General features: G+C 35.7%; 1 protein-coding gene across 1 annotated transcript; it reads left to right on the forward strand.

The window, feature by feature from the left end:
• Positions 1-257: 257 nt before the first annotated feature.
• Positions 258-1,757, forward strand: LOC108986897 (putative F-box/LRR-repeat protein 23). The gene is made up of 2 exons (XM_018959699.2): positions 258-787; positions 930-1,757. Exons 1-2 carry the CDS (start codon positions 426-428, stop codon positions 1,474-1,476), a joined length of 909 nt encoding a protein of 302 aa, XP_018815244.1. The 5' UTR covers positions 258-425; the 3' UTR covers positions 1,477-1,757.
• The last annotated feature ends 11,877 nt before the right edge of the window (positions 1,758-13,634 follow it).

Genomic DNA, 13,634 nt, shown 5'->3' on the forward strand with positions numbered 1-13,634 from the left:
GGTCGTTTGGATGCCAATGTCGTGCTTCTACACATGTTCTACTTTTTTTTTTTTTTTTTTTTTGAAATAGCCGATTTTCCTCGATCGATGGAATTATATATGTGAGACATACAGAACATGGCATACTCTTTACCTTTATCCCGCTTTATTTTATGTAATTATCAGCCAACTCCTGCTTTTGAAAAATATTGATACTTTACCAATCGAAAAATAAAATTGTTAATATATATATATATATATATATATATATATAAAATAAAGTACTACACTGTCAAGATCTAAACTAGCTAGATCTCTTTGAGGAGGATTTTTCTTTTTATTTCTATTTAAACAACACTCCCAGCTCCCTGCAGCAGGCTCCCCTACGTATCACTTTAGGTAAAACCACACCAACTTCCCAGAAAGAAAAACCTCTCACATTAATAATGGACTCTCCACCTCCAGCGCCACCTCCACCTCCACCTCCACCTCCACCTCATCTACCCACGGAGCAGTACAGGAATTGGCTGGATCTGCCCCAGGAAGTGACGGAGTCTATCCTCAAGAGGCTTAGCGTCATCGAGATCCTGACCAGTGTGCAAAAGGTGTGCTTGCTCTGGCGTAACATCTGCAAGGGCCCCTCCATGTGGCGCACCCTCTACATGGGCTACGTCCAGGACTCATGGAACATGCCCTACGACCTCGAATATATGTGTCGCCACGCCGTGGATCTCAGTTGTGGCCAGTTGTTGGGGATCATAGTCGGTAGATTTTGCACCGACAATCTCCTAAAGTACATCACTGGGAGGTAGTATATTTTTTTTAATCTTTTTGATCTTCATGTATATTTTAATTCTTATGTCATTTTCCAATATTGTTGTTTGGCCTTGATTTGGTGGCCGGGGACTCATTTGTTTTGCCCTAATTTTATGGCATTTAATTTTTCACAGTTCAAGTGAGCTCAGATATCTTGGACTTTCAAGGTGCTGGAAAATTTCGGATAAGGGATTCAGTGAGGCAGCTGCAAATATTCCATTATTGGAGAAGCTTGAACTTTCATACTGTTCAACGATACAAAATTTTCTAGAAGCTGTTGGCCGCAGTTGTCCCCATTTGAAATCACTCAAATTGAGAAGTGAGGTTTATTGGGGAGATAATCCTTTCAAAGGGTGTGATCTTTCGGCGGTTGCTATTGCAGAGAACATGCCTGGCTTAGTCAGCCTCCTCCTTGATGGGAATAAGTTGACTAATGATGGTTTGCAGGCCATACTTGATGGTTGTCCTGACCTTCAATCACTGGAACTTTGGCGTTGTCGTCATGTCTCTCTGGAAGGGGATTTTGGAAGAAAATGTTCTGAACGGATAAAAAACTTGCAGTTTCACTATTTCAGTGACGAAGAATTTGACAATATACTGACAGATAGTGGATATTATGGTTACGAAAATGCCAACGACTATGATGATTTTGAGCTTGAATATAAACATCGAGATGATTGAGTAGTACTCATGAATTGCTTTGCGTTAATATATGCATTTGTTTTAAATTAGTCGCTTGTACGTACGTGTGCTGTAATTTCTTGATTTTTGAGTCAGCTTTGTGCTGCTATTAATTAACTATTAGTTAGCGGTAATGTTTTCAACTTGTTATTGATATTACTAAGAGAATGATTTATATCATCAGTAAGGCTACGTACGTACCATTGGATCCTTTTTAATTATCATTATCCAATGATCGATCATATGGAAATAAATGATTGGAGATGAGTTGATTTGCTTTACTTGTAGATCAATCATTTATTGTTGCAATTCATGAAATATTGTGGCATAATGTTACAAAGATGTTTTAGGACTAATCAATCATGATATGTTGGTATTAAATATTAATTAGCCGCAAGAGCATGATGCATGCATGCTAGGCGGCTATATAGTATATAGAGTAATATTAGATATAAATTTCAAATAGACAAGCTTTATATAAATTTTTTGTAAAAAAAGGAGTCTCATTAATAAAAAATAATTTTTTGTATACTTTTTTAAGGTAAAGTTTATTTTTTTATAAGAACTTGTATGAAATTTATCTATTTAAAATTTGTACAAATTATTTCTCTAATATATATATTCTAACGTGGTTTCGTTGATTGCTTTATTGGTAATTATATATTAATGTACTGATACAAATTTATTTCTTGAAATGGCACTAAATCCAGCGTACGAACCGATGTTTAAAATGTTGGAAGAAACTTTTGGGTACGTTTGGGTAGTGAGAAGTGTTGAGAATGTTTGTGAATAGTAATAAAAAAATAATAAAAAAGTAATAATAAAATATTAAATAGTAGTAAAAAATAAGTGAAAAGTAATGAATAGTAGAAAAGTAGATAAAAATTAATAATAAAATAAAGAATAGTAGTGAGAGTAAGTACTCTCACTTGCCAAACACATCCTATCATCAATCGTGGCTTTGATTTTTCGTTAAAAAGTAAAAAGAAAAAAAAAAGCATATATCTTTAGTGGCTATCAACCCCAATTCTTGTTTTAACCGCATTTGTTGTTTACCGTTAAAGTTATTCCCGTCCGTCTACTGTGAATGTAACGGATTTTGATCGATAATTTCAAGACAACAATTTATTAACTCTCTTACGCCCATTGATTGTTAATTTAAAACAATAATTCTTTCTAAATTTTAAAATAATAATTTATTACCCTATTTATGAAAACATTTTCACTCATTCAAATTATGAGAAACGAAAAAAATTAAACGGCTGTATTTTTAAATTTGATGCCCATTTATTGGCTCTTTTACACCCATTTATTGATGGTTAATTTAAAACAATAATTTTCTCTGAATTTGAAAACAATAATTTATTGCCCTATATATTAATGGAATGCCTTGGAATGAATATTGCATGCATCAGAGCCGCTAAGACTTTTTATAGTAGAAGCCGGGGCAGTAGCAGCAGCACATTCCCATTGGGTTCCTCATAATCCATTTTTTCCTATAATTTGAAACAAAATTTAAGAAATGCTTTCAAAGGCTTCCTCCATCTGGATCCCTATTTTAGGAAAAAGATTTAGAAAATAAATAGTGATTCCCCATATTCATTCCCTAAATCACTTTTATCAATATTTTATTCATTTCAATTAAATTAATTCTTCTTTCAATCATCTACATTTTCTCTCATACTCATATTTGTTATGGTTTTAAATAATAGTTTTAAAAATAATTTAAATAACTACAAAAATATAAAAAAATAATATACAAAATAATTGTATAATCTGACGTATTGTATCAAACTATATCAATTTGTAGATTTTTTTTTTTGTATAAGTTTTTTGTGACTAAAATATTTCTCTTTTGTAATACATGTACCTCGATTTTCAATGATGAGTACGCATGCCAGATCATCAATGGATAAGTTAAAGATCAGTCCCCAAATTATATGCCGTATTGATCACGTACTATTTTGTTTCTATCATCGCATCATTAATTAATCCAATAACGTATACCTAAACTTAAACTGAATCGTTAATAATACGTGTGCTTTTTCTATGTGATGACGTGATATGCCAATATATATTAAGGTTATGGTCTATAAAAACAAAATACTATTTTTAGCTAAAATATATTAAAACAGTGAAATTGATTACTTGATCATAAAACATATTTTTTTATGAGCAAATTGCACTAAACTTAAAGTAGAGGCACAAGGAGTCTCCTTGGAGTGCACTAGCTAACAAATGCTTTAATAAAGTGCTTGCGGTAGTTTAAAATAATAAAAAAAAAAGTAAAAGATAAATAAGAAAAAGTAATGGATCAATGGTACTTTACCTTCTTTCTTATCAAAGTTAAAGAGGATTGCGCTAAGCAATTTAGATTCTGTTTAGATAGTGAGATGAGATAAAATAATTTTATATAAAAATTAAAAATTAAATAAATTATTATCAAAATCTTATTTTTTAATATTATTATTATTTTAAAATTTGAAAAAATTTAATTATTTATTATATTTTATGTGAAAATTTGAAAAACTTATAATGATAAGATGAGATGAGCTGAAATCATTTCTGTATTCAAACGAAACCTTATTGTTATTCATTAAAAGGTTGTAGTTATTGACCACAACCGAAGTTGTAACACCCCGTATTTTAGTGCATTTTTACTGAATGATTATTTTTATTTATTTAGAAATTTATTCTCGTATTTTAAAATTGGTTGGATTTTTAGTGAGTTTATTTTTATGATCTCAATTTGGTGAAAATTATTTTTATGTGCTTTCTTAATATTTATTTATTGTTATGCATTTAAATTGCTTTTAATATTTAAATTAATTACTGTGGGATTTAATTATTTCAATTTGACTTTACCATTACGTTTAAATTATTTTATTTAACTTGTGGTTTTGAAATCGTTTCCGTTGGATCATTTTTGTGACCCAAGATGTGAGGATTGGACTCATTTCTTTTCCCTCCATTTTCTCTTTCCTCTTTTCCTTTTTCTTTTTCTTATTTCTTTTCTTTTTCTTTCTTGGTTCTTTCCTTCCCGCGCGCGTCCAGCTCCCTCCCTCTCTCTCCGTCCGTTCTTCTCTCCCCCAGCCCGCCGTCGTGCGCAGGCGGTGGTCGACACCGCCCGGCTCCCCAGCTTCCCCACTGGCCGTCGACCCCCTCCCTTTGTTTCCAGCTCCTCCATCGCCGCCGTTAGCCACCACGAGCCCATTGAAGCCGCGGCACTCTTTCCGCCGTTGCGCCGCCGTCGCACCACCATTGGCCACCATCTTCTCACCACTTCATCATCGACCTCTTGGCAACCTATTGGACCCAACCCCACCTCCGATCTGTCACCGGTGAAGCACATTCATCAACATTTCCGTTTTGGGTATTTATGGCCTTAAACCACCCCTTGTGCCGCCACCCACGACCAATCTTCACCACCACTAGTTTCACCGACATCCCTAGGCCCTACCCTATCATTTTTGGATCTTCATTTGTCTTCGTTGAAAAGTGGGTATCTGTGACCCACGGCCACATTGTATTTGACACTGTCCTGTTGCTGTGTTGCCGCTTCTTGCACTTCCGTGATCCTCCGGAAATTACTATATAGCGCTGTAAGTATTTTCCAAAGAATTATTGTGAATTTAATGTATTTTTGCACTAACACATTACACTGTATTTGAACTGTTGATCGGTTTTGCCGGACTGAATCCGAGGAGTACGGGGATCGGATGGATTGGTGATTGAAGTTGTTTGGTTGGATTTGATTGGGTTGGTTATTGATGGTTGTTGATTAGTGTCGATACATGTACATTTCATGATTTCATGCATGATCATGTTTGTAAAGGAAACTGAGTTTTCGTGTATTGCATTCATGTTCATATGTTTATGAAAACTAGGTTTTCATGTGAGAATGGATTTTGGGTGCGTGTGTATCATGACCCCAAGCTGAGATGGGGCATTATCTCGGTGGAGCTCCTCTGCTTACTTGGGAGCGGAATATACTGAGTAACGTCCCTTGTATTGTCGCCGGGCGACATTGGGATCGGACGAGAGATTCGTGCCAACTCTGTGGTCTTTCTGCTGGCGGGGACTAGAAGATGTCTGGCCATGAACGCGCTGGGTGCGGAACTGGGCATCGCTTGTTGCGTAGTGGGTGCTCAGCCATGAACGCGCTGGACGCGGAACTAGGCATCGCTACGAAGCCAGAACGTGCGGATGGTCTCTAGGGGAGGCCATGGTGCATAGGGTAATAACAGATTAATTGGCTATTTTGTGGAAAAATAGTGTGTGTTGGATTTTGTGTAAACCATTTTCTGGGAAAATGTTTTACAGATTATATTTGGGCCAAATGAGATTTTGGCGTGTGTTGGAAAATTATCATTTTCGGGGAAAATGACATTTTGAGGAAAAATGCATATTTCATCATATGCATGCATGTTGGTTGCATTAAATGCATTTTATTCCTGAGGATTATTTGGGTTATACTTACCTGCGGTACCATTTTGTGATAACGCAGATTTTGATGCAGATGAAGATAAGGGTGAGCCTGAGGAGTCGGCTCCACCCGAGGAGTGATTTGAGATCACTCATTTGTATTTTGGGACATGTGTTAAACTTTATTTTGGATTGACTGTATAACTTTTTAAATCCTTTTATTGATGTTTACTTGTATTTAAATTCTGGTACTTAGTAGACTTAATTATCCGCTACGTTGTTATTGTACACTGTCGCATGTACACACACTTGGCACTTTCGTTGGGATGTGTGACCGTGTTGTCATCATCCCGGCGTCTCTATTCCCGTGTTTCCTTACATGAGGGTAGGGGCGCCACAGGTGGTATCAGAGCAGTTCGGCTCTGGGTAAAACCACATGTCCCATAGGTGCAGTATCAAAAAGTTTTAAAAGTTGTAAATTGAAATTATTTTAATTTAAAATATGTGGATTTTATTGGTTTCATTTAGTTATTGTACACTACTTGTTTGTTTATTTGTTTTATTTTATGGTAAGTTATTTTATTGTTTTAATTATTTTATTGTGAACTACTTCATTGGTTTTATGCATTTTGTTGTATGTCATTTTATTTATGAAATTTTATATTATTTTGTTTTGTTCGAAATTGAAAGGCGGGTTAAGGGTTGTGCTATGACAGGAAGATGGTACGACTGAGAAGGGCATTGTTAGGCTTGAACATTTGGTGTAGTAGGCCTGAACTCTTGGTGATTGGTTTGTTTTAATATCGAGGCTCGAACATCATGGTCATGGTGAACTCTTTGGAGTAGGAACTCAAGTTGCTGCTAAGGAGGGGAATAGTTTTAAATTGCTTAGTATAATTGAGGTTTTAGGTTCCGTAGAATTTATGTAATGAGTCTTTGGGGTAGGAGGTTGTAAGTTCAACGAATTTCAAGGTTAGATTTATGAGAAGTTCATCTAAGGTTGAGGCCCCATAGTTTTTAGGAAATAAGTTTTTGGGATTTAAGCTGGTAGGTTCAACAAGCAATTGAGGGATTACTTAGATTAGAAGTTTTCGATCTTGCCGACCTTGATAAGCAATTTGATAACATTTGGAGTTTTAGAATTTACAAGTTTTATAAGGTGAATGTTTTAGATTTAAGGTCATCGATCTTGAAGATTTTGAGAAATGATTTTTATCTGGGTTAAGGTTTTAGAATTGCAGAGTTGAAGGGCTGAATTAAAATATGATTGATGAGAGTTGAGTTACTAATGTGAGAAATTTTTTCAAGAAAGAATTTCTTTGGAGACTGAAGGTAATTATCTAGTTCGTGTATTTTCTGAGGATTGAAGATGTTGATCTAGTTCGGTTAATGATTGTTTGTAGCTCGAGGTTACAGTGACAGGTTAAGGATTTAATCCATATCAATTTTAAGGATAATAGATGGTGCAGATGTAGGAAATGATTCTTGTTGATTTCGAGGATATAGGTCTAGTGATGGAAATGGTAATGATGATCACTTGCACAATTGGAGCATTTTTGGTTTTGGCTAAGAGTGCATGAGATTGATGCGTAGTAGTGGTGAGTGTTTATGCATTTCGGAGAGTGTAGGTCCTAGTCTCATTTTGGTTTGGAAGAAGTGACTTTGGTAGGTGTTGAAGAGGAGTCGACAATAGTAGTAATTCAAGAGACCTTGGCTTAGAGTTTTTGGTGAGTTGGTCGAAGTGTGCAGATGAAGTGGGTTACTCAATGAATCATGGTTGGGAATAGTTATTGTGATTATCTTCAGGAATTAATTGTGACTTGAGATCACCTAGGAATTTAAATTTTTGAGGCTATACTTTCTTTTGGAGATTGAGCACCCAGTTGGTTGAATTAAGGACGTTGTTATTTAACTTGAAGAGAGATTGATGGGATGTCATGTATGGTGTATGATAAGATCTTGGAAGTTGAAGCTTAGGCATCAACAGTGGATAATATGATCAAGTATGTGGGTTAATAAAGCACTAGGATCCTTGGGTGCTTTGCAATGGCTTTTGGTAGATTGAAGATTTGAGTAGTATGGCTTGCTTTGAGGTTTAATAGTGATGTATTACTGAAGGAACTAGTTGTGTTAATGCTACCTTATAGGAGTAGAAATAGGTGGGCGAGTTACCAAGAAGGTTTTGATAATGTTTTGGTGTAGTCTAAGGTGGTTCGTAGTGAGTTAGTCACCGTAAGATTAGATGTTGTTCAGAATGTAGGTGCTGAGCTTTTGGGTTTACGTTGTCAGGTAGAAGTCTCTAGGCGCTCTTATTGATTCGCCAAGTTGGAATCGAGCCTTTTAAGGTATGCTCCTTATCATAGGTGAGATGGATGTATTTTATGGAATTTGATTTAAGGCTGCCGGAGTTAATTGAGGAATTTGAGTTATAACTCTTGGTTTTGGGAAAGAGAGTATTTCTTCTACCAAATTGTGATAAGAGTTTTTGGTTAATAAGAATGGAGCCACCTTGTAGTCGATGGTGTTAGTTGTATGAGGACATAAGCTTTATGCATGTGGCGAATATCATAATGCGCAGCAGAAGCGTGGTATTTTTGGTTGTAGTCAGGAGTTCAGATTGTGCTGATTTTGGAGAATTAGTGGTGACTTGAATTTTGAGAAGATACTTGTAATTGGAGATTAATCATTTAGTTGTGCAATTTGTTATTGATGGTTAACATTGGAAGTGGCTATTAGGTTATAAAAGTAGAATTCAATGGAGGTTCAGAAGTTGTAGCATAGGAGTTGATTGAGGTTGGCACATAGTATTGTAAGGGCTATTGATCATTAGAATTTTCTGGATGTGGTATTAAGGTTCTCGAGGAAATGAGATTTTGGATAGTATAGTCACCCTGGGAATACTGGTTGTAATGTGCCACGTGCTGTCAAGTTAAGACTGAGCATCAAAGACCTACTGGTAGACTTCAACCTCTCCCTATTCCTGAGTGAAAGTGGGATGATATTTCTATGGATGTTGTGGGTTTGCCGATGACCCCTAGTGGAAAGAATTCAATTTGGGTGATTGTTGATCGGTTGACCAAAGTGTCAATTTCTGCCTATTAATAATATTGAATTTTTGGGTAAGTTGACTCGGTTATATGTCAAGGAGATAGTGTGTTTGCATAGAGTACCCAAGAGTATCGTGTCGGAATCAGGATCCGCAGTTCACCTCCCATTTTTGGAAGATTTTGCAGGCATCCTTAGGCACTAAGTTGAAGTTTAGTTCTGCGTATCACCCCCAGACGGACGGTCAAACAGAGCGTACTATTCAGACTCTGGAGGATATGTTGCGGTCTTGTGTCATGGAATTTTAAGGAAGTTGGGAGAATCACCTGCTGCTTATTGAGTTCTCTTATAATAACAGTTTTCATTCCTCCATTCAGATTGCCCCGTATGAAGCCTTGTATGGAAGGAAGTGTAGATCGCCCTTGTGTTGGGATGAAGTTGGCGAGAGAAAATTGTTTGGGCCTAAGATAATTCAAGAAATGAAGGATTAAGTTTAGTTTATAAGGACTAAAATGGCAGAAGCGCAAAGTCGCCAGAAGAGTTACGCAGATACAAGAAGAGGAGACTTATCCTTTGAAGTAGGTGATTGGGTTTATCTTAAAGTCTCTCCTATGAAAGGCGTTAAACGCTTTGGTAAGAAAGGAAAGCTTAGTCCAAGATATGTTGGCCCTTTTCAGATCGTATAGAAGGTTGGGCTTGTTGCTTATAGAGTGGCCTTGCTGGACTATTTTGGGCGGTATGTTCTTAAGTCTGCTCTTAGTTGAAGTTTAATCCTGTCTTAGTCTTAATGTTGACCTTGCCAATTTCGAGGACGAAATTTTATTTAAGGGGGGGAGAATGTAACACCCCGTATTTTAGTGCATTTTTACTGAATAATTATTTTTATTTATTTAGAAATTTATTCTCGTATTTTAAAATTGATTGGATTTTTAGTGAGTTTATTTTTATGATCTCAATTTGGTGAAAATTATTTTTATGTGCTTTCTTAATATTTATTTATTGTTATGCATTTAAATTACTTTTAATATTTAAATTAATTACTGTGGGATTTAATTATTTCAATTTGACTTTACCATTACGTTTAAATTATTTTATTTAACTTGTGGTTTTGAAATCGTTTCCGTTGGATCATTTTTGTGACCCAAGATGTGAGGATTGGACCTCATTTCTTTTTCCTCCATTTTCTCTTTCCTCTTTTCTTTTTCTTCCTTTTTCTTATTTATTTTCTTTTTCTTTCCTGGTTCTTTCCTTCCCGGGCGCGTCCAGCTCCCTCCCTCTCTCTCTGTCCGTTCTTCGCTCCCCCAGCCCGCCGCTGTGCGCCGGCGGTGGTCGACACTGCCCGGCTCCCCAGCTTCCCCACCGGCCGGCGACCCCCTCCCTTCGTTTTGCAGCTCCTCTATCGCCGCCGTTAGCCACCACGAGCCCATTGAAGCCGCGGCACTCTTTCCGCCGCTGCGCCGCCGTCGCACCACCATTGGCCACCATCTTCTCACCACTTCATCCTCGACCTCTTGGCAACCTATTGGACCCAACCCCACCTCCGATCCGTCACCAGTGAAGCACATTCATCAACATTTTCATTTTGGGTATTTTTGGCCTTAAACCATCCCTTGTGCCGCCATCCACGGCCAACCTTCACCACCACTAGCTTGACCGACATCCCTAGGCCCTATCTTATCATTTTTGGGTCTTCATTTGTCTCCGTTGAAAAGTGGGTATTTGTGACCCATGGCCACAGTGTATTTGACACTGTCCTGTTGCTGTGTTGCCGCTTCTTGCACTTCCGTGATCCTCCGGAAATTGCTATATAGCGCTGTAAGTATTTTCCAAAGAATTATTGTGAATTTAATGTATTTTTGCACTAACACATTACACTGTATCTGAACTGTTGATCGGTTTTGCCGGACTGAGTCCGAGGAGTACGGGGATCGGATGGATTGGTGATTGAAGTTGTTTGGTTGGATTTGATTGGGTTGGTTATTGATGGTTGTTGATTAGTGTCGGTACATGTACATTTCATGATTTCATGCATTATCATGTTTGTAAAGGAAACTGGGTTTTCGTGTATTGCATTCATGTTCATGTGTTTATGAAATCTGGGTTTTTATGTGAGAATGGATTTTGGGTGCGTGTGTATCACGACCCCAAGCCGAGATGAGGCATTATCTCGGTGGAGCTCCTCTGGTTACTCGGGAGCGGAATATACTGAGTAACTTCCCCTGGATTGTCGCCGGGCGACAATGGGATCGGACGAGAGATTCGTGCCAACTCTGTGGTCCTTCTGTTGGCGGGGACTAGAGGATGTCTGGCCATGAATGCGCTGGGCGCGGAACTGGGCATCGCTTGTTGCGTAGTGGGTGCTGGGCCATGAACGCGCTGGGCGCGGAACTGGGCATCGCTACGAAGCCAGGACGTGCGAATGGTCCCTAGGGGAGGCCATGGTGCATAGGGTAATAACGGATTAATTGGCAATTTTCTGGGAAAATAGTGTGTGTTGGATTTTGTGTAAACCATTTTCTGGGAAAATGTTTTACGGATTATATTTGGGCCAAATGGGATTTTGGCGTGTGTTGAAAAATTATCATTTTCGGAAAAAATGACGTTTTGAGGAAAAATGCATATTTCATCATATGCATGCATGTTGGTTGCATTAAATGCATTTTATTCCTGAGGATTATTTGGGTTATACTTACCTGCGGTACCGTTTTGTGGTAACGCAGATTTTGATGCAGATGAAGATGAGGGTGAGCCTGAGGAGTCGGCTCCACCCGAGGAGTGATTTGAGATCACTCATTTGTATTTTGGGACATGTGTTAAACATTATTTTGGGATGACTGTATAACTTTTTAAATCCTTTTACTGATGTTTACTTGTATTTAAATTCTGATACTTAGTAGACTTAATTATCCGCTGCGTTGTTATTGTACACTGTCGCATGTACACACACTTAGCACTTTCGTTGGGATGTGTGACCGTATTGTCATCATCCCAACGAAAGTACTTCGAACAACCTGAGAAATCATGCTTTAATTAAGAGTAATTCTATATATAATTGTGAAGTGTGTAAAAGCCACATAATCACTTTGAAAAAAAGTAGAGTCCACTATTAAAAATTTAATTTTTTTTCATATGAGTCTCATGTTTTATTCATTTTTTTTAAGCGATTATGCAGCAGTTGTACAATTCACAATTGTAAATTTATTTTCTCTTTAATCATAAAAGAAAATTTTCAAAAAAATAAAGTCATATATTGATATAGTTTGATTTAATATGTCGGATTGTAAATTATTTTTATTATAAAATAAATCTAACTTATTACATAAAATTATGTGATCAATTTATTAATTTATTTTTATAAAATCTCGATGCGCCATTGAGACATCTTTTATTGCATAAAACAGAAACGACAAAATATCTAAAGTGAAAACATCATACCAGCAAAAACGAAAAAAAAAAAAAAAAGGAAAATGATATTGCTGTGACTTTTCTCGTGCTATATCTTTGGTGGGGTAGCAATATCCTTTGTAAAGAAAAATGCTGTCTCAAGAATGAGTTTTTATTTATTTATTTTTAATAATTAAGTAAAAACTATTTTAATGATTTTGTGATTTTTTTAAAAATATTAAAACGAACTAAAACAATGCATAAAAAAAAAAAAAGCAAAATTAAAAAAAAAAGGAAAATGGCGATGGGTGTATCATGTAGCGGTGTCCTTTTGCAGAACTCAAAACACAATCTATCTGATAGCTTTTTCTTTCTTTAAAACATACAATGAATTAGATAAAAATTAAAAATCTACTGAGTATTTACTCATTAAAAAATAACAAAAATTATAATAAATTAGTCAAATTTTAAATAATTAGAATTTAGTTATAATTACATTTAAAATAATTTCTAAATTTGAATGTTCCTGTTCATAGGCCAAATTCTTATTTTATGAATTATTTCTCTATCCAGCAAATCAACATGTCTAGTGTTTAGAAATGTTTGTTGAATGGTTCTAACTCTCTTCAACTGCACGGGTTCATGGATATTCTATCCAAATTTGATAAAAAAAATATAGTTAGATGGAAATTATAGAAATTAGTAAAATATGATAAAATAAATAAATAATTTTTTAATTATTAATTACTCATTTCTATATAATGAATAAATGAATAATTCAATATGAGAATTTGATGTGAATATCTAAAACTAAAATCATTTAATATTATTCTATTGTTATATAATAAAAAAATACCTATTTCAATATAAAAATTTATGTAAATAGAATAGTTAAAAGTTAAATTTATTTTATATTTATAAAAAAATAAATTTTAATTGTAATTAATCCATTGAGAGGGTTATTAGCATCGTCGTTTGGATGCCAATGTGGTGCTTCTACACGTGTTCTTTTTTTTTTTTGAAATAGCCGATTTTCCTCGATCGATGGAATTATATATGTGAGACATACGGAACATGGCATACTCTTTACCTTCATCCCACTTTATTTTATGTAATTATGATCAGCCAACTCCTGCTTTTGAAAAATATTGATACTTTACCAATCGAAAAATAAAATTGTTAATATATATATATATATATATAAAATAAAGTACTAATGTCAAGATCTAAACTAGCTAGATCTCTTTGAGATGGATTTTTCTTTTTATTTCTATTTAAACTACACTCCCAGCTCCCTGCAGCAG

This window comes from Juglans regia, chromosome 4 (assembly GCF_001411555.2).
Source record: "Juglans regia cultivar Chandler chromosome 4, Walnut 2.0, whole genome shotgun sequence".
Lineage (NCBI taxonomy): Eukaryota > Viridiplantae > Streptophyta > Magnoliopsida > Fagales > Juglandaceae > Juglans > Juglans regia.

Coding starts and splice junctions, on each gene's coding strand:
- LOC108986897 (XM_018959699.2), top strand. CDS start 426: ATGGACTCTCCACCTCCAGCGCCACCTCCACCTCCACCTCCACCTCCA. Junction 788..929: donor CTAAAGTACATCACTGGGAG/GTAGTATATTTT, acceptor AATTTTTCACAG/TTCAAGTGAGCTCAGATATC.